We start from the raw sequence: 22,629 nt of genomic DNA, 5'->3' as shown, positions 1-22,629 counted from the left end.
TCTCCTTCCTTAGGCTAATCATAAAATCAAATCAGTTATTGATGCACATTTCCAGAAGATTAAGAGTCACTCACTGCTAAATGCTCGGTTCATGGATGTCACGGGCCCCACTAGCTATGCTGGTCCTCCCCAAGCCTCCAAGATGCTTTTCATCCAAGCTGGGATGGCTAACACAGCCATCTTCCTCCTAACTTCTTCAACACGGCTACAGTTTCCCCCAGAAACTCCTACTTGCTGGTTCCCTTTAACCTAAATTCCTCAGAGTTCACCTTTCATGCTCCCCGCCACCACATGCTATTTTTTCCTTTATTCTTTCACATCACAGTGATAAACATAATGGGATATTTAGTTTAGATATAGGACAAGACTCCTGATGAGATTTGACCACAAGCCTCTGAGACAGTAAGCAAAATACAAGTGTTTCCTCAGAAGGTTCAATAGTGTAATATAAAAAGGAAAGCTAGGTTTCTGGGTCTTGGGGGGGTTTTTTTGTTTCTTAGTATTCAAAAATACCTTTGGTTTTGTTTATCCAAAGTATGAGTGATAGAGGGATGTAAGTAAGTTTTAACAGGACTTGAAAATGTGGCACTTCTCTGATATGACAGAAAAATCAGATTAAAACCAGAACAGATTCAGCACAGAGCCTTGCTCTAATCTGTTGCATTCCAAGAGATCTCTGAACTAACAAACCAGACTTTCACTTCCTCCCAAGAGGCCAAACTCACTTTCATTGGTAACATAGAGACTTTGGCCTCTGGCCTCTAGAAATAAAGGCTTGGGCATTAACTCGTTGTATCTGTTTACTTGTCTATTTTCTGAATGAGAGGAGTGCCAAATTCAGCAAAAATTGCCTGGTTGCTATTGCAGAAACTCTTTTCTTGTACAGTTCTTTTCCTCATTTTTTATGCTTAAGTTATATCATATGTAGAACTGTTTTGGGGTAACCAAATGCTACATAAGGGTTGTATCAAATTTGTTCCAGATGAGTTCAAGAAGACTTACATAACTACACTTTCCACTTCTTTCTCTTGAGTATTATATCTGCCTGCAACAAAACAGGAAAATCTAGACCTAAATAAAATATAACGTAAGTAAAGGTATATTCATACCATGGAACTGGATCTTAGTTTTAATTTCAGTCTAAACTGAAAAACCTAACTAGTGACTTGAGTCTTCTGAGTCTCCCTCTCCTAACATCTAACTTCTTCTGAAACATTTTGCACTTCTTCTGGAAGCGTTTAGTCATTTACCAAGTTTGCCTCAGGGTAAAAATAGAGAAGTAAACAAATAAATTTAAAATTTAAAAAATCATTAGAACAAGATGCATTCCCAAATACTTAACACGCCATCACACAATAACTGGAAAAGTTATTTCTCTTTGAGTCACAGTTCATCATAAACAACATCTAAGTTCCCATGACACAAACCAATAAGTTTGCCACTGAGCATTCAATAACCTGGAGGATATAAAATAACCCCAAACCATTCACCAATCTCATGACAAATACCACTGCTGTTTATGATTTTCAGATTATAGCTGTACAGCCTTCAAAATAAAATATTTGTTAATATTCCTTTACACTTTTGAATGTTTTAAAGACTAATTTAAATATAGAACAACAAATTCTTCACTTCAGCAGGAATAAAACATTAGAGCTGATTTTCAAAGTGCCTGATAACCATAACTTGAATACATGAGACAGCAGAGAGAACTTTTGCCATACGCATAGCTTTTACATTCATTACATAAATTGCAAAGAACAGAACAACAAAGCGTCATGCACAAGTTTTCAGCACGAGTTTTTAGCTACTGTGCATGCATAAAGATGAAAAGAGGCCAAAAAAAAAAAGCACTATGATCTTTCAAGATTTTATAAAACTTACCCTTGCTCATCAGAAAGCTTTTGAAACAGTCTGAGAAATCAGAAACCAAAAAAGAAAAGATTCAGTGTCTTGATATTGATAACAACATTAACACCATTAGCAGACTAGCACTCTCACTAAGTGATGGGGAAACTGAAAGCTTGGGAACCAGCCAGCATGGAATAGCATATCAGGAGTTGGACACTAGTCAAAAAACACACCAGGACTTGAATGATGTGCAAAGTTGGGCAGACCTGACAGAACAAGGCTGCCTGCAACTTTCCAACACTTCTCATTTAGCAATACTGCACAAATAGAGCCCTGTATTAATTCTGCGCCACTTATTCCAGTGCTGTTGAACAGCATGATGCTCAAAAGAGACTCATTTCAAGAAATTAAAATTAATTCCAACTTGAGTCCCAACAAGAAATGTGGCTTACAGAGGTTGTTTTCTTGTTATTTCAACTATTTCAGATACTAAATGGGAGCCATACTTGATGTGTACAAGAATAAAAGACCCTACATAGTTTAGCACATTAATCCTTGAACACAACTAATCCAAGGAAATTCAAGAGGATTTTTAGTATTCTTGAGTATGAGTATTTTATAATATAGCTATTCAATTCTATTTAATGAATTTTTAAAACATGCAATATTTTCAAGCACATCAGAAATATTTCTCAGTGAAGCTCGAACTTTGTTAACAGTATTAAGCTTAAAAATTAAATGCAGCAACATCAAAATATCAACCGGAACACAGAAGTGTCTTAGTCACAAAGTAATGATGCACAGCTGGGAGAACTGCAACTTGCAATGCCGTATTTTCAGAGCTAAGGAAACATCCGAAACCCCACTCTCCCCCAGTAAATACAAAATTCAAAGGAGAGACGGGAAGTACTTAACAAACAGTATTCAGTCAAACAAGAGAACTTTTGAGGATACCTGGAAAGAATTAGCAGAAAGTATGAATCGAGACAGTAGGAAAGTAGGGAGATAGCACTGGCAGAATGAAATATGCCACGGTGGAATTTAATATTACATAGACACACAACTTGCATGCACCATGACCTTTGGGCAGCCAAAACACTTTTTTTTTTCAACTTCATCTAATCATCTCAGAACTGTGGCAGGACAGTTTACAAGCATTTTTAAACTTAGGTGCAAGCAAAAAAACCAGAATGCCCATTTCCAGAATTTGTCTCTAAAGCATTCATGTGTTTCAGAAATGCTTTTACCTATTATCTTGTAGAATAAAAGAAACTATTTCTAGCCTCCATAGTCTTTTGAATAATCACTATTTTTGTTCAACCATGGAAAGAACCTTATGCAGAACTTTGAGCCTGAAGGAATGAGAACATCTTTTCTCCAAAGTGGCAGCCTAAAACTAGAAAACTTTATAATTTTTTTGTTGAAAATAGGGTATTGCAGTCATGAGCTTCTATTCAAAGCAAATAAAAAGCTTTTTTGAGGACAACATGAACAAATAGCAGATTGGCACTCTATGAATGGTTCAGCACAGGATGATGCTTTTCTGAATGGAAAGGGTTCAAGGACACTCAATCTGTGCAGGACACAACCTGACCTCTCCACCATCTGCCGTTTCTTGTGTCTAACTTTGCTGGCTTCCCTGATTGCTTCCCACTTCTTCCAGTCTTCTTCACTGCATGGACCTGGGATAAAATTTACTGGCTGGACGTTGCTTCCCACTTTCCAAGATTCAATCTTGCGGGTCAGCATATCGTCCTTCTTATGCTGTAAAGATGGTGACAGCACTCTGCCATTGCTCTTCCTTTCCTCTGGTACTGCGTTTTTTTCAAGTAAACATAGAAATTTGGACCGGATCTCTTCTGGAAGACTCCATGGATCAGGAAACAGTGCTGGGTGATACTTGTCAGGAGCACCTGATAAAGGCACCTCTTTTTTCTGAGAGAGGACTTTACGAAAAATCATGTCATCCTTTTCCAAGTCTGGAATCACAGTTTGGCCCTCTCTGGGTTGCAGAATTATCTCACCCTCTAGAGGAGGCTCCTGCTCAGAGAATTTCTTTAAATACCGGGGGTCTTGAAGAACAACTTGATTCACATGGAAAGCCCCAGTTTTCCGAACGAACAAATCATCATTTTCCAAATCTGGATATAAATAACCATTTTCCTCATCTCCTTGCTTGCATCCTGGTATAAAGGAAACATTCTTTCTACATTTTATGAGCCTAGGGCCAGAAGTAGGATCAATTCTGGTCTCCATTTCGGAAGACACGTAGTCAGTGTATTTTTGCAGGGCCTGAAGTAACGAAAACTGACTGAAGCATATAAAACAAAAGGAGGGAAGTAAAAATATCATTAACTAGCAAGAGACAAGCAGATCACAACGTATTGCAATATACATTTGGTTTAGACTTGCAGTATCTCAAGCAGAATGACGACACCACTTGGCATTCACCACCACTGACTGTAGCGCAGCACACGCCAACCAACGCAAAGGTATCCCAGCATCCTAACCTGCTCAGAAACATCACACTTACATGCTCACACACAAAGCCAGTAACCCTATGCAGCATCTTACACTTTCACATTTATATATTGCAGAGGGTCGGCAACTTATGGCTACATTAAAAGAGAAAAAAAACCCAAACCCAACAAACCAGCAAAATAGTAATAACCAAAAAAGCATGACATCACGGGACGCGGTTTAATTTCATTTAAATGTTGCATATCCAGCCATTTCTTTTTGATGCAGCAAGAGAACAGCTCATGCAGCAGTATCAACCTGGGCTGATCAGAAGACTCCAAGATTTTTCCTTCTGCAATCTGTGACAATGAGCTTCCCACATATTCAGCAGTTGGCTTATAATTCTGATCCCTTCTGCAGCTACTGTTCCAGTCAAAACCTGGTCTTGGTTGATTAGCAGGAATGGTACAGCTTTGTTTGTAAGCAAATTCCTCATCCTCAGAATCTGATCTCTTTCTACTGTGCAGCAGCACAAAGAATGAGCAGAGAAGAAAGAAAAAAAAACCATGAAGTGCACTCACTGAGTAAAATGCACAGTGGCAACAGAGCAACAGTATAACAAAAATAATATTTCAATTATTAAAAAAAAAAGAAAAAAAAAAAGAAGAAAGAATAAAATGTATCCTGCTGCTACACTGGCAATGAAAATGAAAAAAATTCAAAGCCATAGAGTTACACTTTATTTAGGCTTTGCACACAGGAGAGAAACAGGCATGCATGAAAACGCACCTGAACCCTTGAATCTCTTTATACCAGGGTTTGAAAGAGGATTTCTTGATTTTTTTCCATAGCAATTCTTCTTCTGGAGTCCAAAACTTAGGAAGAAATTTGTCAAAAGCAACAACTGTATTTGGTGCTGAAGAACATAGCTTGCGAAAATAGAGATCATCTTTTTCAATGTTTGGGATGCCTACTTCTTCCTCGTCCTCATCAAAATACCCAGATAATTGTGAAGGATTGTTAACTCTTGGTTTGTTTTCCTCTTTAGTATCCAACTGCCTCTGCCTCCTCTGGTTACTGTTCAAAATATCCAATCAGTTAAGATATTTTAGGAGCAACTTGACATAAGGAATGCAAAAACACATGCTTTTTGGCTCAGGAGTTCAGCCTTGTGAATGAAGCGTATTAGTTCTCAATTTCATCACTGCAGCACCAGAAATAATAAGATATATTAAATTTTAAAAAATTTAATAAGAAGTTAAATGGTTATATCAGCATCCTATCTCCTCCAACAAAAATACAAAGTTTGACAGAAAAAGCATATCAAATTATCAGCTGTGTTAAAATGCTGATTAGAAGACTAACTTTATGGAGTTATTTAAGGGCTGCAATTTAGGTAACGCAATAGTTACTGGATCTTGGATTAGTATCTCTGACCTCAGTGGTTCAAGCATTGCAGCTAGTGGACCAGCTGGATAACTTTCTCGCGAGCAAGATTTAGGAGAGTCATTGTGCAACATGAAATGATGTCCAGGTGCAGCAGAGCTTACAGGGCTCTTTTTGACTAGAAATCTACGATTTGCTAAGTCATCCAAAACAACGTCGGGCAGCCTTCTTTCATCTTCTGAATCAGAGCCACTGTCATACTCAGAGATGATCTGGAGGGAAGCTGGATTTGTAAGCCCACACTCTGCTCTGCTATTTTGGCAGGAAGCTACAGGATTCGTTTCACATCCACTGAGGTTGACCGAAACAGGAATAGAATGAAGACAGTGAAGTCACGAAGGTAATGGTGAAACTCAAGAACTGCCCACTAATCTCATCTGTATGCATCAAGAAGCCGGACAACTGAAATTCATCACCATATTTTGAAAGGCTTTAACAAGAAACTAAAACCATAGGTCTATCTTTCATGAACTTGCATTTAAGATCATTAAATACATCTGGAGTCTGGCCAGCTTCAAAACATTACTCAAACACCAAAAAGCAATGTAAAAAACCAAAACAAAACCACACAACCACGCCAAAACGTCCCCCTCAATAAAACATGGGAAATCAAATACTTGAATTTGTATTGCATCAAGAGCAGCTTTTCTTTAACTATTAAAGAAGTAATTTATTTTAAAAACTCTAAATCAAAGCCCACTTTACTAAGACCTCACACCAGTACCTTGAAAATGTTCCATCTGACTCAGTGAAGACGGGACTTGCCCAGCTCCTCCTGTTGTCCTCATTCTTCTCTGTCCTCTTCTTCCTTAAAGGTGCTGGCACATATCCTGTCTGCTTGTTTTTGTTGGGTAAGAAGCGATTGAAGTCAGTGGTAGGTTTTGGTTCAATCACAGAAATCCTACGGTAAGACCTGTCATCTTTATGGGAGTCATGCATTTTGGAAGGCAGTTCTGAGTCTGTGTCACTGTCACAACCTTAGAAGAAAGTGGAAAAAAGGGAAGACACTAATTATTCTCTAGACATGAGCTTCTAGTTAAAACTTGGATCAAAGTCTTCTAAAATCAATTTAACTCTGTATTTGAGATCTTTCAGCTGCAAATTTGCTGACCTACTGACAGGACAGTAGGAGAGATATTTTTAGAAGCCTGTGGCAAAGCTGTGATAAGATCCATTAAACTCAGTTTGGTTTGCATGGTCCTTCTGCATTTGTTCCATTCTTTCATTATCACTGCTCCCTGCAGGAAACAAAGCGCTGGCCTCCAGACTGAAGACAGAAAACAGCACAGGAATTTTTTAATTAAGTAGTATTTGCCAGATAAATTTATTAACAAAGACAAGTTAACAGCAAATAATAAATCAATGTTCTCATCTCACCAGATTAATATCCAGTAGAAGTGCAGGGTACATTACATATGTAACATGCCTAAATGCTGCCTTGCTCAGATCAGCAATGCTCCATGGAGCCTCTGCCCAATGATTTTATGTTATTCACATGAAATAAAAATCCAAAACCTCACAATTTTTGTGACTTTAGACTACAAATTGGCATTAAACTTTAAAAGCAGCAGAGAAACACAGGCTAGAGTGCTGCTTTAGGGATCCAACATCACTGTCTTCTTTTTACCTTTATTATCATGACGAACTACTAAAAGTAACAAATACTATTCAGTATTTAACCTAAGTGGGAAAAACCTTATTGAATATTCACAAATGAAGTGAAGACATAGATATTTGACACAGTCACCCTAAGAACAAGGCAAGAGACTTTTGTAACTGGTGAATTTTAGGTGATCCCATCCAGATCTGATTTCTAGCAATTTCCCTTACAGAATTCTGGGAATATACCCTGCACGTACACACACCCTAAAGTGGCAGTGAGAGCAAGAGTTTCAGCGACCCTTCCTAGGAAGATTTGTTGTCAGCAGTGCTTTGTTTCTACGAACTGTTAGAGGTCAATATTTGCTTAAGCAAAATGCAACTGCAGCAGTTGCAAATCTAGAGTTGACTTTCAAGCTGGTTTAAGTACTGGATATCCGAGTACTAAGTCCACACATTGTCTTCTCCCACACCCATAAGACACAAGTCAACAAAAGATTTTAGAGAGGAAAACATACCTTCACTGCCACCTTTCAAGGTTATATCTGATGAAAAGCTTGTGCAGGATCTTGAACCAAGAGAGTCCAAGCTATCGAAGGAATCGTCTCTTTTATGAGTAGCTGAAGACGAAAAGGGCTCTCCCCGGTCAACGTACCAAATATCACCGTACCCACTATCTCTGCCACTTCTGCTCGGCTGGCTGGACTCTTCAAGTGCCTACAAGAGTAAGTTTTGAAAGGTCTTTTTCAATAATTTAAGGTGCAAATGCCACTCGTGAGCATTTTGAGCTCACAAACAAACTTCAACGAAGACTACTGCAAACCCCTAAAAACAATATATACAACAGCTTGAACAGGAGCTTCAATAAAAGGTCTTAAATTTCTTTTATCTCAGCCAAAGAGGATTGTGATAGGGCTCTTCAAAATCTACCACATCAAGTAGAGCATATGGATTCTTAAATTCATATGGGTAGCAGAAGAACCAATGAAGAATAAAAATCATTCCTTTCACATGGAACTTGATAGCAAGCAAAGCAAATAAACTAAGATGAAAACGAAATCCCCAAAAGACTGTTTAGAATTGCTGCTGTATAACAAACTATAAACTTCAGGCTATTCATTTAGTTTCCTTTTTTGGATTCCTTACCTTTGTCAATGCTTGCCCTAATAACTTCTCAAATGCTTTAAGATTGAGGTATGGACCATTATAATTAGGGTCACTTTGAGCTTTTCTCCCAAGCCAGTATAATGTAATCAAAACCTAAAAACAAACAGAAAAAAAACCCTGAATACAAACTTAAATACTTTCCTCTCATGCCATGTGCCAGTATAAAAGAATCTCAGCATGCTGTTAGAGAGGTTTCCACAACGAACTGCAAAATATTGCTTACAGTATTAGCTATGATTGCCACCAAAACCAATTAAAGAGTGTCACAATGCATCTCATATCTCAAGTAAGCAGATACAAGTACTGTTTCAATTATTACAATGATTTCAGAAAGTAAGCTGCACATAGAGATCACTGTAAAATGGCATTAATTTGCATCAGATAAATCAGCAGCTGAAGAATAAGGTAAATATGATAGTACCATAAACAGAAGCACTTAAAAATAATTGATCACAATTAGTGCACAACTGTCTTACATTTTTCAGTCTTCTGTTGGTTTCCTCTGGTCTGAAGCAGGGCAGAGAGTGAGAAAAAGAAAAGAAAACAATGTTTTAAAATTGCTGACTTAAAATTCAATTATTATTCAGGATGTAAAAAGTTTCAAGACCAATTAACAATCAATATAAAATATGCAACTTTGACTGCTCCAAAAGAAATAAGAAGCATTTCACTTTAAATACAGTCATAACTCTGTACTATTTCAATTTTTACATGTAAAGTGATAAACTGGCCAATGTACTACAGTTTCTGTTTTGAGGGGTACACAGGAAGGCTCTAGGCTTCCTTAATTGGCTCTCATTTAGTTACCAACAAAATAGAAGTAGAAAACAAGCTGTTGACTCTGGGAAATACAGCCTCTATTAGCCAGGCAGATCACAGAATCATAGAATGGTTTGGGTTGGAAGGGACCTTAAAGATCATCTACTTCCAACCCCTCTGCCAAGGACAGGGACGCCTCCCAGTAGACCACATTGCTCAGAGCCCCATCCAACCTGGCCTTGGAACACTTACAGGGATGGGGCATCTACCACTTCTCTACATAATCCATGCCAGTGCCTCCCCACCCTCAGAGCAGAGAATTTCTTCCCAATATCCAAGCTAAACTGACCCTCTCAGTTTAGTCATTCCCCCTTGGTCCTATCACTACATGTCCCTGGAAAAAGGCCCTCTCAAGCTTTTAGCTTGAGGCTGTTTTAGCTGCTGGAAGGCTGCTACAAGGTCTCTCTTGGGCCTTCTCTTTTCTAGCCTGAACAATCTCAGATTTTTAATTCCATATGAAAGGAGATTCAATTGTAACTATTTTCCTGATTGTATTGTTTTCTGAAGTATTTGCCTCAGACAACAGAGAATACTTTAGCCAGGAGTAAGCTTTTCAGACCAAAAAATGAGAAACTGAAACTGGGACATCTGGAGAGAGAGGATGCAAGGCTGAAAGGATGGGCTCTTTTCTATAAATACGTGTTTTTCAAAAAATACTAAATACATATGCAATCATTAACCTTAGGGAACCAGTCTGTAGCACACCTGGGAAGTGCACCAATAGACAGTCAGTGTTCCCACTCTCATTTTAAGAACAAGAAGTAGAAACTTCTCAAATGGGAGGCTCCGAAAGCCCCCTAGTCCCCAGACCTAGTCCTCAGGTGTAAATATTCAGGGCTAGACTGCAGACAGTTGTTGAACAACATTGTGGCCTGCAGTGCCAGCAGTTATGGAAGAGCAAATGGCTTAAATACACCAAAACAACTTTTCACCTGCCCCACACTTTGGTTTGGATCTGGTTTGGCTGCAAACTTCACACACAGCACAGTGAAGAGATTCAAACAGAAAAGCAGAGACTTCACATACAGCAGCAGAAAAACCTATTCAGAGCTCTATAACATGCTCGATAGACCAATAATGTATCAAGGTACCTATTCTGTTTCTGCCTGTCTAGGAACACACTAGTTAAAGGTTACAGGAAAAAAAGTAGAATAAACTATTTAGGAAACAGTTACGAGTTAGTGTAATGAGGACAGGGCCCGGTCAGCCTAAGCGTCACTCTTCACGGAAATGGAATAGTCAATGAGACGTGACAACCATCAGGGACATGGACCATCCCTCCTGCTCTTTCTTCCTATTTTGAGAGCACCCACTCCCACTCCACGGCTGTAATTGCCTTGTCCATCCCCACACCATAAAGAAATCAGGCTATCAGGAACACAAACTCCTGAGAGGGGTCTGACCTGCACAGTCCTTGCCTGCAGCTCCCTTAGTATCTCATGCCAGAGATGCTTCTGGCTTTGTAGCCAGTGACCTCTTTCCTACTGATAAGGAGGAACCCTTCTCCTTTAATGTGAAATATTTACACTTTTTTTGCTTGTTTTTTAATCCGTTCCAAAACGGATTGCTATTCATTATTCACTACAGACTATTTTTGAAGAAAAAAAATTCCCCTTTTTTTCAGTAGGCTAATTTTTTTGCCAGTGTCCATGTTCCAGAGCACACCATAGCTGTGGCCTAAGGTGCCACAGGATGATTTACCAAGCAGAGAATGGAAAACCATTCTTATATCAACATTACACTTCTCACACCCAGTGGAGAGCATTTTAAAGGTTTGCATTCTTTACCCTCAATGCCTTTTGTTAGCAGAATTTCTGCTTTTGTTTGCAATTATAAAAGCAGAAGCCCTTGCTAAGGATGCCTTAAAGTTTGCTCCCCAACTTCAGCAGCCTAATAAGGAGTGAGAAACTCTGCCCTTAGCTGTCAGGAGCACGTATCCAAAAGGTTGCCAGCCTTCGCATAGACACAAGCTATATGACTGAACACAATGATGTCCACTTCTGCTTTCCTTGAGTTCTCTGGGATAATTTCAGTCAACTGTTTTGCAACAGGAGCAATATTCAGTTGTCTTTATTTTCAATATATTTTCTTTACTGGAATAACCATAAATACACTAGGTCTGTGTAATTGGCCTAAAACCAACACAAAACTTAGGACATCCAGGTAAATGAGTCTGTTTGAGACCAAAAATGCAGGCAGGGAGATATTTCACAGACTCGAATGACAAACCCTGCTTGATTCCTGTTTACTCTGCTAACAACAGAGGCAAAAAGACAAGTTGTTTACTCTTCATTCATGAAGTTTCTTCACTTGCATTACTACTCTCCTTCTCTGAACTGCATCTCTTGGTTTGTAAACCTTTTCAACAACTTGTCGTAATAGACATAGTCTCAGCAGAAGAGAAGAAAACCAAGAGAAACCCTGCTGATCTAGAACACTGTTCCTCATTTATATGCATGTAGTAATTATTTCATGGTACTTAACCAAGGAAAAGGATGATTCTGAATTATGAACGTACTGCCCTAGAATCTGTATTAAATGACAGGTATATATATTTTTTTTTTTGTCAAAAAGAAATTCTGATTAAAGAAGCAACGTTGTTACCTTACTAAAAGGTCTTAAAAGTCATTTTTGACCTACAAATTTCACAGCTACATCTTTTCTGAGGCATGCAACTTGCAGAAGATGTAGTTTGGATCCACTTGGTAACATTCTCCAAGTGAAATAAGAGCCTTTAGAGCCTTTTCTATGTACAACCTGTCCAAGCTTATCTGTGTTTAGTTGCACATGCCATTGCCCAATTCCCTTCCAGGACACTCCATTTAAAATACCTATTGGTCAGAAGTGTGATACAAACTGAAGAGCTTTTAGGAGGAATGGCTTTTTCCTGTGAGCATCAAAACAGAAAATAAACAAGGCTTTTAACTCAATTGTAGTAAACAAAAACACAAAATGGAATAATTCTGCTATGCAGAAGTTCCTCATGAAGTGTTATAAAAATGTAACTACTGTGCAATCTATGCAAATATTTCATCTGGGGTCTTGTGTATAACTCTGAACAACTATGGTTCATAGGAGGGGACAAGATAGAGGCACCAACCTCAAGCATAGCAAATTCTTTGCTGCTGGAAGAGGAGGCATGACCCTACAACTTTTCTGACAAACTGTTATCTAACAGTTCCTGCTCTCTGTTCCACTCCCCTTTGCAATCCTGGCTCTAAATACACAGGGCTCACACACTCAGTTTCTCACACTGTATTTGAATAAACCATTTAGAAGATGGAGTACATGAACTTCAGCAATGTAGCTTTTAAGCTTTTTAAACACTCCTGGACACTTATAACCTTATTTTGAACGTAAGTCTACAGCACTGAAGTGCACACACAACTGCTTGTAGAGACATTTCTCATACAACAACTATTTTAGGAAATGAAGGGGTAGCTCACTGGCTAAAGTATCTTCATCAATGCAAATTAATGCCGACCCTACATTTGGTTACTGTGAAAGAAGTCTCCTTTTTCCTGTTTTCATCTGAAGTTTTCACAGAGCCTAGTTGACGCCAACCATATTCTTAATGAAAATAGTTGGTGTAACCCAATTTCTGGTTTGAATAGGTGAATACCTTTATGCTGAAAGTTTTAGGTGGGCTGCTGCTTTGCTCAGGCAGGCACAGCCAATGCTGCATCTTAAAACTAATCTGCTGAAAGAATTCAGTTCCTCTCCACATGAAAATGCAACACTACTTACTAAATCACTTTGTGTATTTTTAAACATTAACTTCTCTGTCTTCCCAGAGGTTTTTTTTTATATCTCCTTTGTTAACAGTAAAACTTTGCTAAAGAAGTCTGAACTAAGCAAAGAAAGTCTCTAAATAGAGCAGTTAAGATCTTGGAGGAAGAATTTTATTATAAATACTTCATTGCTCCTGCCACAGTCTCAGCATTTAAGCCTTCATTCTGAAGCTTAAAAGAAAAATAAAACACCAATCTACCTATGCTGACCTCAATACCAAATTCCAGCTAACAAAGAGGTCTCAAAACCGTAAAGGTAGAATCCTAATTCACAAAATGTGAACCTGAATTGCTGGCAGTGGCATTAATAAAAGTTTACATACAACTTCAAGATTAGCCACCCTGGAAAAGATCTCCCAAACACCTCATGAAAGTCTAAAGGCCACGAGATAACAACACGTGGGGGATATTATAATAGTAATTGTGAAGCACAACCACATAAATCCGAGTTGAACACTGATGAAAAAAGACGTGAAATAACCACCTGTGGAGAAATAATACCTTCTGTGTAAATCATCTCATCTACGTCAATCCTTGAACAAATAGAAAAAAGATGAATGGGACAGGAATAGCTCTCACTTGCTAGTGCGTGATATGCTTAGAGACAAACTACCTCTGTTACATTTGAGCACAACACACATTGACAAACATCACTTACTCCCAGCCAGCAGAGACCAACAGATGTTTCTCTAACAAAGACCACTCTACAAGAATAAAGCAAAGTGACACAGCAGATCAGCACGCTGAGCCACAGCTCAAGGAATTTATTCTCAGCTCCACTGTTTGCTCAAGGTTAAACAGCAAAATTAGTCACCAAGGCCCTGGCCTGACAACACAAAGGCTTTGGCAGCAGTTCTAGCTTAAGGATTTCCTGGTCCTCCTCTCCCATTCAGCCACTCCTCTTTGCTGCCCCCACGGTTATGCCAACACATCCCTGAATCACACTGTGGTTCTATGCTGCCGGAGGGCTACACCTGTTTCTGTGGATTTTTCCTACTATACATTTTCAACCCCCAAATTAGCTTGCTGGTCTGTTTTAGACCATGCTCATACAAGCAATTGCACCAGCACTGTGGCAGAGACATGTTGCTGCAAGGGCACAGGCAGCGGGCTTGGTGGAGGAGGACTCTGCTCCAGACACCAGAACCGTGAGAGCCCCTGTGTGATGACCCCAAGACAGAAGTGCTCTCTGCTTCCTATTTTTAAGGAGTGAGGAAAGCTTGTTGGGATTATTTTAATGAATTTTGGGGCATTTTAAAAGAAAAAAAAAAAGTAGACAATCATACACCTTAGAGGAGCTAGCAGGCCACAGTACTTTTAAGAATTCATGAACTAGACTTTAACCAATTATAAAATATATCCACTGACACTTACAGACACCTCTCCAGTGCCTCCATACAAAAGAGCAGTGCATTTTAAGAAGCTACATTTATTTTTGACTTGTTTCAAAACTTTTAAACAATAAACTCAATAGTTTGGGTTTTATTTTTCTGACACATTATATGGTTTTGTTTCCCCACATCCCAATATGTATTAAATTCCAGCAACAAGCAACTCACAATGCCAAATCTACTTTAATATTTCACTTTATTATTTTCCAGGAAGAACAATGTGGAGCTCAAGACCACATCCAAGATACCAGAAGTCTGAACAAAATTCTGGAAGACTATTTTATAACATCCCATTCAGAGAAGGGTCTGTTTCTCATATAGAAACATATTTAAATATAGTTATCAATCAATGATTAAAAAAAGAAAAAACAAACAAAACCAACAAACAAAGAAGCAAGTTTGAACAGAGATTCCTCCTACCCAAAATGAGGGTTAGCTGCCAAGAATACATGTGATCCTCTCCAAAAAGATAAGACCAATCTGAACCCATTTACGGGGAGAAAGAAGGAACAGAGACACTCCCACTGATAGAAAGGAATGTGCCAGTGACAAATGCTCCCTGCCCAGTGCCAAACCCATCCCTTGGTGATGAATACTTCAGAAACCCCAACAGCTGCCAACCCTGTTTTCTGTCCCTTCCTCTGAACTACAGATCTCACAAACACAGGACTTGAAGAGATTGCTGTTTAAAAAGAAGTATTGGTGTCCTCCCTTGGAGCTTCCATCCATCAAGGCAGCAGTCACACCTCCAAGATGCCCTTTGAAGGACTTGGAAGAGCCATACCCTGGCCTGGGAGCTGGAGCAGATCAGCAGACTGCAGAAAAGCCCACTCCCCAGCTCCTTGCCGAGCTCCTGGCTATCCAGCCCTACACTGACCAGCTTCACTTACGATTCTGAGGAAGATGTTGGAGGATTTGAAGGGCTCCTGCATCCCCGCCGGGTATTGCTGCGCAGGAGATGAGTGCTGCCTGTCCAACTAGCAGCAGGCTTGTGCTAAATTTCAACCTCTTTGGCCACCTACTCAGCTGCTATTAATATTGCTGTTATCGTATTTCACTGAATTCCCACATGCTGCTGAGAATAGAAAGGCTCCAATGGAAGATGTGGTTGCTGCATGGGTACAGAAACATGAGGACATTCTTCCAGCACTTGGATTCTTAGCAAATCGATATTCAACCCTGAGAGCCACAGTTGAGAATGCTGGAAATAAACCAGCCAGGCTATGGCTGCAGAGTTAGAGAACAGCTTTTGGAAACACACCTTTCTATTTGACTATAAAAAGCACATACGTTTTCCATAGCAACACATCCACTGAACCCAATGCCACTCACATCATAACAGCACAGAGAGTCAGGTATAAAATGACAGCAGAAGGCATTTCTCCGTGCCCCTACAGAACCCCTGGCTGACAGCAAGGAGCTCCATGGGCCCTGATGAATGAGCAGCCTGTCTCCACCCCGCACCCCTGCCTACTAATGCTGAGGGGTGGAGGAGAGATGCTCAAGAAGGGAAAGGCAGAGAGGGAACAGAGCCAGCCAACACCCTCCCTGGGAACACATCACCATCCATGGCTTCAGAGCCTGTCTTCTCCCACTGCCTCTTGAACACGGTGCTTCCTTGCTGATCTCACCCATTATGCCTCCATGCCATTCTGAAATCTCTTATCAAAACAAAAACAGGCCCTTCTAGAAAAGTGCATCAACCCTGGCAAGTCACCAGACTGTAACATTATCCATTTCCTCACACTCTTTTCCGACCCCTCCCTGGGTGGTCTATCTCTGCCAGCTTCCTCATGTTCCAGTCTAATCTAGAGGTTCTCCCAAAGAGAAAACTAGCATCCTGTAGGGAAGAAGGCACGCCTGTCAAATAAAAATTAAAAATAAACCCCCCAGAAGAACAAGCAGAAGAGCCTTGATGATAACCTGAGCACTCCTTGGCTCTTGTCTGAGGGGTGAGGAGGGCAAGTGGTATGGAACACTTCCTGCAAGTTGTTGCTGCAACAAAAATGAGGCTGATAGGATCCTGCATCTTCCTGTTCAAATATTAATCTCTATTAAAGAAAATTAAAGTTGGCCTGGATGATCTCTGAGGCCTTTTCCAAAATAAATGGTTCTAAAATTTATAATAATTAATGTAGATTTGTTGATTTGTCCCTTTTTGTGTCTTTTTCTTCCTCCATTCCTAACCCCCTCTAAAAACTCAGCAGCTTCACTAATTACAGGCAGTTAAACTGTGTATCTCGTTTTCCAGGACAAAACTAGAATGCTTCCCCAACGTGTACTGGGTACTTTCATTTCCAGATCTAGACTGACACCTACAGAAAAATAAACAGCAGGCATTTTATTTCTGAAATCTACTCACATGTGTCACATGCCATACACTTTGGCCAAGAAGCATAAGAACACCCACTGACTTTTATGAGAAAAGATGGACTCTCTGCACAAAGTACTAGAAGTTGTACAGCTGACTCTCAGCTCACACAGTGTGTTAAAGAGTTCTCAAACCACTTTGTTCATGCTCAAGAGGACTTTTTAATTTCAGAGGTGAAATTAATTCCTTCTCAAGAAAAATAAGCACTTTTATACACACAGTATTTTAGAAAAATTGATAGATAGCTATAATATCAGTACTTACATATGCGATAGGTTTTTATATCTTCCCAAGTTTTGCTATTTAAAATTTGGAAGTATACGATTTTTTTGAATCTCTCCTTTTATCTCACTGCTGCCTTTTTTCTTTTCTAAAAACCTGTACATATTTCAGTTGACCTTTGCACAATGATTACATTAAATGTTAGCCCCTTCTACCTTTTCCCTTCCCGGTACCTCAAGAATCAACACACTTGAGCTCATCCTGTTGATCATCAGGATCACTATCTACATTAACTTCTCTTGCATTTAGTTTTAAAGATCCTTGACTTTCATTCCCCCACACAAATATAGACCATATTGTATAAATTTTGTAGATTAATTTGAAGAGAAGTCAAGATAGGGAACATACAGTTTTTCTAACAATCTTTCCAAAACAAATAGTTGGTAAATCTGGGGAGTCGCTGAAAAATAAGTATCAAATTAGACAATTAAGTGAAATCAAGTAAGTTTTTAGAAATATATTCAAAATCACAAAAAACTGCAGTTGGTAGCTTGCTCAAAAATAGTTCAAGAGCATTATTAAAAAAAAAAAAAAGTATAAAGTCTATTATTTGCTTCAGCTAAGCTGCAGCAACCATGGCAACTCACAGCATTTTTTTTCAAGACATGACCAAAACTCATTTTCTCTACTGCTCAATGCCTCTTTGCCATTATTAAGTATTTCCAAAACCATTGTCTTCTTTACTCCCAACTCTCACACCTAACTGGAATATTCCAACATCCCCTCTTTCCACACACACATACCAGAGGTAATTTTTTAGAATAGCCCTCAATACTGACCCCATTAATTCCCACCAAGCCTTGATGAGACACGTCTGCACAAACTCCAGGTATGGATAAAAAAGTTACTGCAAGGTAAGTTAGGGTAAAAAGTTTTCCATCTACCAACTACTTCTAACAACTGCCTATGTGCACACTCTTGCACTCAACCCCCAGGATTAACACAGTTGCTCAATTTGGATAAAGCATTCAGAGGTGGTCCCTTGGGAAGAGCCAGGATTTGGCAGGTTATACAACATTGCTTACTCAGAGAGAAATATTTTTTATAGCCTCTCTATACAGGGAGGACAAAAAACCACCCCAACGACCTCCTTCGTTCAGTCTCCTCCCTTAGTCCATGCCCAGGGAAAGATCCAGTAGATGTAATCCTTTGTTGTCCTCGTGTCAAGCAAACAGGCAGTGATGCATAAGTGCTTCGTGGAAAAGCAAAACTGTTTAGCACAACTTACAACACCAAAAGCAAGGTTTACTCAGTTCTCAGGGTATGCAAAAAAAACCCCCCAGAACCCAAGTCTCTGCTACATAATATTTATCAGATACTTGGCAATGAACTTGTCCTCTGATGAAGAAAAAAAGATGACTGACAGTAACTTGTACTGGGTATTGCTATGTTCACACTTATCCTAACATCCAGTTTCACCAGTCCAAATAGACATCTGCTCAGCTGCTGTTGTTATAACACATACTCAGAGAAAAATTCAGCACAGAGGTGACTCAGAGTTACCAGCAGAAGCTACAGATGCCCTATTCTTGGCCCATAAAAGTAATCCAGGATTCAGTCCACTCCAATCATCCTCTCCTCAGGACAGCCAAGACCCATAAATGCCAGGTATATGCATGAGGGATAGTTATATCTTCTGGAGAAGAGGCAGACCCCCTGAATTTTGGGGATACATGGAATTTACAGCACCTGGGAATCACTTCACAGATTTCCAATGGCTCATTTTTTCCTCTAGAGCAATTCCAATGTAGTGCTGGCCAAACTGCTGCACAGGAGGACAGAGAATAGGGGCAGTCTATAGGCCAGATCCTCTTTTCATTCAAAACTTCTGTTTTAGTGTTAAAGAACAAATACTTTTTGTTTCGCAGTTTAAAGGCAGATTACTAAAAGCACAGATTTTGGAGTTAGGACTTTGAAAAAAAAATTAGAGATTTAGATTCTGATAGACAGAGTGAAGACAAAGAAATGGAGGCAGAAGGTAAGAACAGCTTAGTCCATGATAAAGATTTTGGAAACAAGTTAAAGTAACACTGCATTTGTCCTTAAGTAGAAGTAAATCACTACTGCATGACTGAATCATTTTGTTTAGTCTCCACACTTCGGACCAAAAGCTTTAAAGAACTACTGGGTTTTCTCAGTAATATTCTGGCAAAATATTTCACGAGCAAATAAGAAGCACTGAGAAAGATTATAATGCTTCCTTTTTGGAATTTTGCCGTATTTTCTCTGTGTTTCTTTGTGTTACCCTAGCAACACAGAGCACAACATCATCACTCATCGCACAGAGCACAGGAGTATGAAACACAGACTGAGCCTGACTTCTCCCTGTTAAAGTCGGTTCTCTATTAACTTAAGGGGATCAAATATGTCCAAAAGGAATGAGATATGCAGATACAACTGAACTTTATTATTTCCTATGTTTCTTAATCTGCCTGCATTTGTAAAAACATATTTAGAGCCAGGAAATAGCTCCTCAAATAATGCAAAGTCGAATATTAATCTGTGCAAGGTTAACAGAAAAGAATACTGAAAGAAGATGTATTCCCTTAAACCAGCTCTCCCAGAAGACATGATGAGAAGCAGCAGCACAATTTAAACCAAAAACAGGATACAAAAATCAAGTAGAATTCACCAAGTGTAGTACAATTAAGGAAAGATGTGCCCTTTTGTTTTAGGGAACAGACAAGATCTAAGACAAGTATATATAATTTTCCATATTTCCTGCAATTCTCACCTCCCATCCTCAGCTCCTGCAACATCCACAAGTAAGGGAGTTCCTTAAGGATTCAGCTATTCTGATTCAGGTTTCTTATGGCTTCAGGTTTATTTCTATAACATTCGAAATATCTAAATTCAATTTGTTGCTATCAATAATACTGGATAAATATTACCTTTTTCAATTAGCTTTTTTGGGGTGAAAAACAATTTTTCCACCCCAAAAGAAAACAGTGATTTAAGGCTACTTGGAGCAGCTAAGTCAGAGGGTATTTTTAAACGTTTGCTCAAAACATTAAGGTTTTTGGGCCAGGTTTTCTGGCCAAGTTTTTAATGTTGGAAAAATGAATGCTTCTTTACTGTAAAGTGAGAGAATGGGTAAAAGTCCAAATACTTGCCGTGCCAGAATGTTAGAAAACTTGTGTGGGAGGCAAAAAAAAGAGGGGTGGGGGGAGGAGAAAAGTTTAGCTAGTCTGACCATATACCTCTGAAGTTGGAGAGTTTAATTCATTCTGAGCATCCCAACTGAAACCAAATGTGCTATTAGTCACTCAGGAGTTTCTGTTGTAAAGTTAGAGGAGTCTGAGAATAAAAACTTGAAGAAAATTAATGATATGGGAAAACAATCCTAGCCAGGGAACTACAGATGATCTCACACCTCTCTTTCACCAGTACTCATGAAGTATGTAATTTGTACCACAAAACTGATGACTGAGGGAAAAAAAAGCTTAATACACCAATTAAGACATCACCAAAACTCTCCAACAAGCTATTACAACTAAGTCTGCTGGTAGGGAATGAGTGGAACAAAATGATCCGATTCTGCTCCAAGTGAGGCCATGGCAATATTCCCAACATCTTTAATGAGTGCATGAGTAAATGCTAAATTAGGAACCTTCCTTCTCACGAGAAAGAAGATACTACATGCATCAAGTCTTGGGAATTACAGTTAGCCATCTGCAGAATTTCACCAGCTGTACAGCCAGATGAAGCACTGGAGAAGGGCTCCTTAAGAACACACATGGTGGTTTGTAAGCTATCCTTCCCTGAAGTCAATCAAACCACAGAGCCAAAATAACACAAACCCTCAGGCTCTTGACGGGATTATTCTACAAATTCTTTGTCCAACAATCCTCACGACTTCTACAAGAAAAATAGGCACTCTTTTTCACCAAGAAAAGATTAACAAAAACCTTGAGACTCTCATCTAGGAATTCACAGCTTTTGAAAACTAAGTGTGTCTCAAAACCCCTATGAATGAGAATCATTATTGCATTTAATCATTGCAAATTTATCAAACTAATGGTTAAACTGAAAAGTATGTCAATGGCACCAGTTTACTACAACTGCAGCTTGCCATGGGACAGTATGCATGCTGCATTAGCAACTGCTACATCCAGACCTGCTACCTTGGAATTGTCTATGGAAGTATTCCTTTTGATCTCAAGTTTTTGGCCCTTTTTTATTCAGAAATCCCAACAGCAACAGTGCTGTCACTGTATTCATAGTTTTACAATTCAGTGAAAAGCCAACTTTACCATCATCCTGCAATTAAGACTGATAATCTAGACAAGATGAAAAATTAAAAGGCAGTTCAATAAAATTAATGGGATGTTTCTCCTCTTGATTAGACTTAATTCTACCTGAAACAAACTACAATTGCAGAAAAATAACACAAAAAGTCATCTCAGTGGTCTCATCACCAACGTGCATCTTGCAACAGTGAGACAGAATAATTACCAAGATCTCCCCTCCTTTTCACCTCCAGGCTAACAGAGCTACAAGAAGAAATTAACTCATTGTGGTGGAGGAATACCCAATAGTATCCTCCAATGAGGACAGGATACAGCAGTCTCTGCTGATGGCTTAGGAATAGGTTGCCAAATTGCAGCAAAACCCAGCTATTCCTTGACAGGAAGGTAACCACTAGAAAGTACAGGAGAAAGGAGCAGGACGAGCATACCTTCACCCTTTGACCCACAGATAGTACACATGGATGATAAGCTTGAGCATTATCATCAAGTTTGGTTGTCAGACTGCAAACTGTTGACCACATCATCCACATAACACTGAAAGCATCTTGAGATAGGCTACCACTTGCTTACTGCATGAAGTTAGACAGGTGGAAAAGGCCATGAAAACATAGCTGGAGTGCTCTTAATATATTATCCTCTCTCCGTTTCAATGTAGATGCAGTTAGTGGTCCACTTAACCTGCTACAGTAATATATTTTAAAATAAATTTAATAGAAATCCCTTTTCCAGATTTTTTTTTAGCAAGTGAAGGTACAAAGACATACAACAATCTTCGTCATCAAGGAAATGCATTTATGGCAGAGTAGGACAGTGCACAGGTTTCCTAAGATACTCAAAAAATAGCTTATACTGCAGTGAAAGTTATGCAAGCATCATCTTTAGTGATGGAAATAAGTACTATCAAAAGCAGTTCACGATATAACAAACCAGCCATCTGTTGGACACTAAATTATTGAGACGCTGATTCAGAACTGCTCCAATAGTCAGATATTTACTGCTCAAAGAGAAAGAAGATAAATATGAAGCCTTCTGCCCCACTGCACTGAAAGCTCTTCCCTTAGAAAACAGCATATTGAATACATGTGAAATATGCACCCCAAGTTTTTTTCAGCTAGGAAAGAATCTGTGGAAGCTTCTGCTAGGAAAAAAAAATTCAAAACTGCTGCATGAACTCCAGACAGAATGTCAAACATGTAATTACT

The 22,629-nt window shown here is 39.1% G+C and overlaps 1 protein-coding gene across 13 annotated transcripts in view; it reads right to left on the bottom strand.

The window, feature by feature from the left end:
- Window positions 1-22,629, bottom strand: part of LMO7 (LIM domain 7) — a 132,081-nt gene that overhangs the window by 35,916 nt on the left and 73,536 nt on the right. For 7 of the 13 annotated variants that reach the window (XM_039549749.1, XM_039549627.1, XM_039549705.1 and 4 more), the window contains exons 5-12: window positions 9,000-9,030; window positions 8,503-8,616; window positions 7,875-8,073; window positions 6,482-6,734; window positions 5,101-5,388; window positions 4,630-4,830; window positions 3,446-4,162; window positions 1,885-1,914 (exon numbers count right to left, since the gene is read on the bottom strand). In XM_039549749.1, the coding sequence (XP_039405683.1) occupies window positions 1,885-1,914; window positions 3,446-4,162; window positions 4,630-4,830; window positions 5,101-5,388; window positions 6,482-6,734; window positions 7,875-8,073; window positions 8,503-8,616; window positions 9,000-9,030 (1,833 nt within the window). Of the gene's footprint in view, window positions 1-1,884; window positions 1,915-3,445; window positions 4,163-4,629; window positions 4,831-5,100; window positions 5,389-6,481; window positions 6,735-7,874; window positions 8,074-8,502; window positions 8,617-8,999; window positions 9,031-15,414; window positions 15,473-22,629 lie in introns of those variants that run through there. The other 6 variants (XM_019292184.3, XM_039549668.1, XM_039550006.1 and 3 more) reach the window with 6 other exon arrangements.

This window comes from Corvus cornix, chromosome 1, assembly GCF_000738735.6.
Source record: "Corvus cornix cornix isolate S_Up_H32 chromosome 1, ASM73873v5, whole genome shotgun sequence".
NCBI lineage: Eukaryota > Metazoa > Chordata > Aves > Passeriformes > Corvidae > Corvus > Corvus cornix.
The sequence above is the reverse complement of the archived record's forward strand: the minus strand, read 5'-3'. Positions and strand labels throughout refer to the sequence as shown.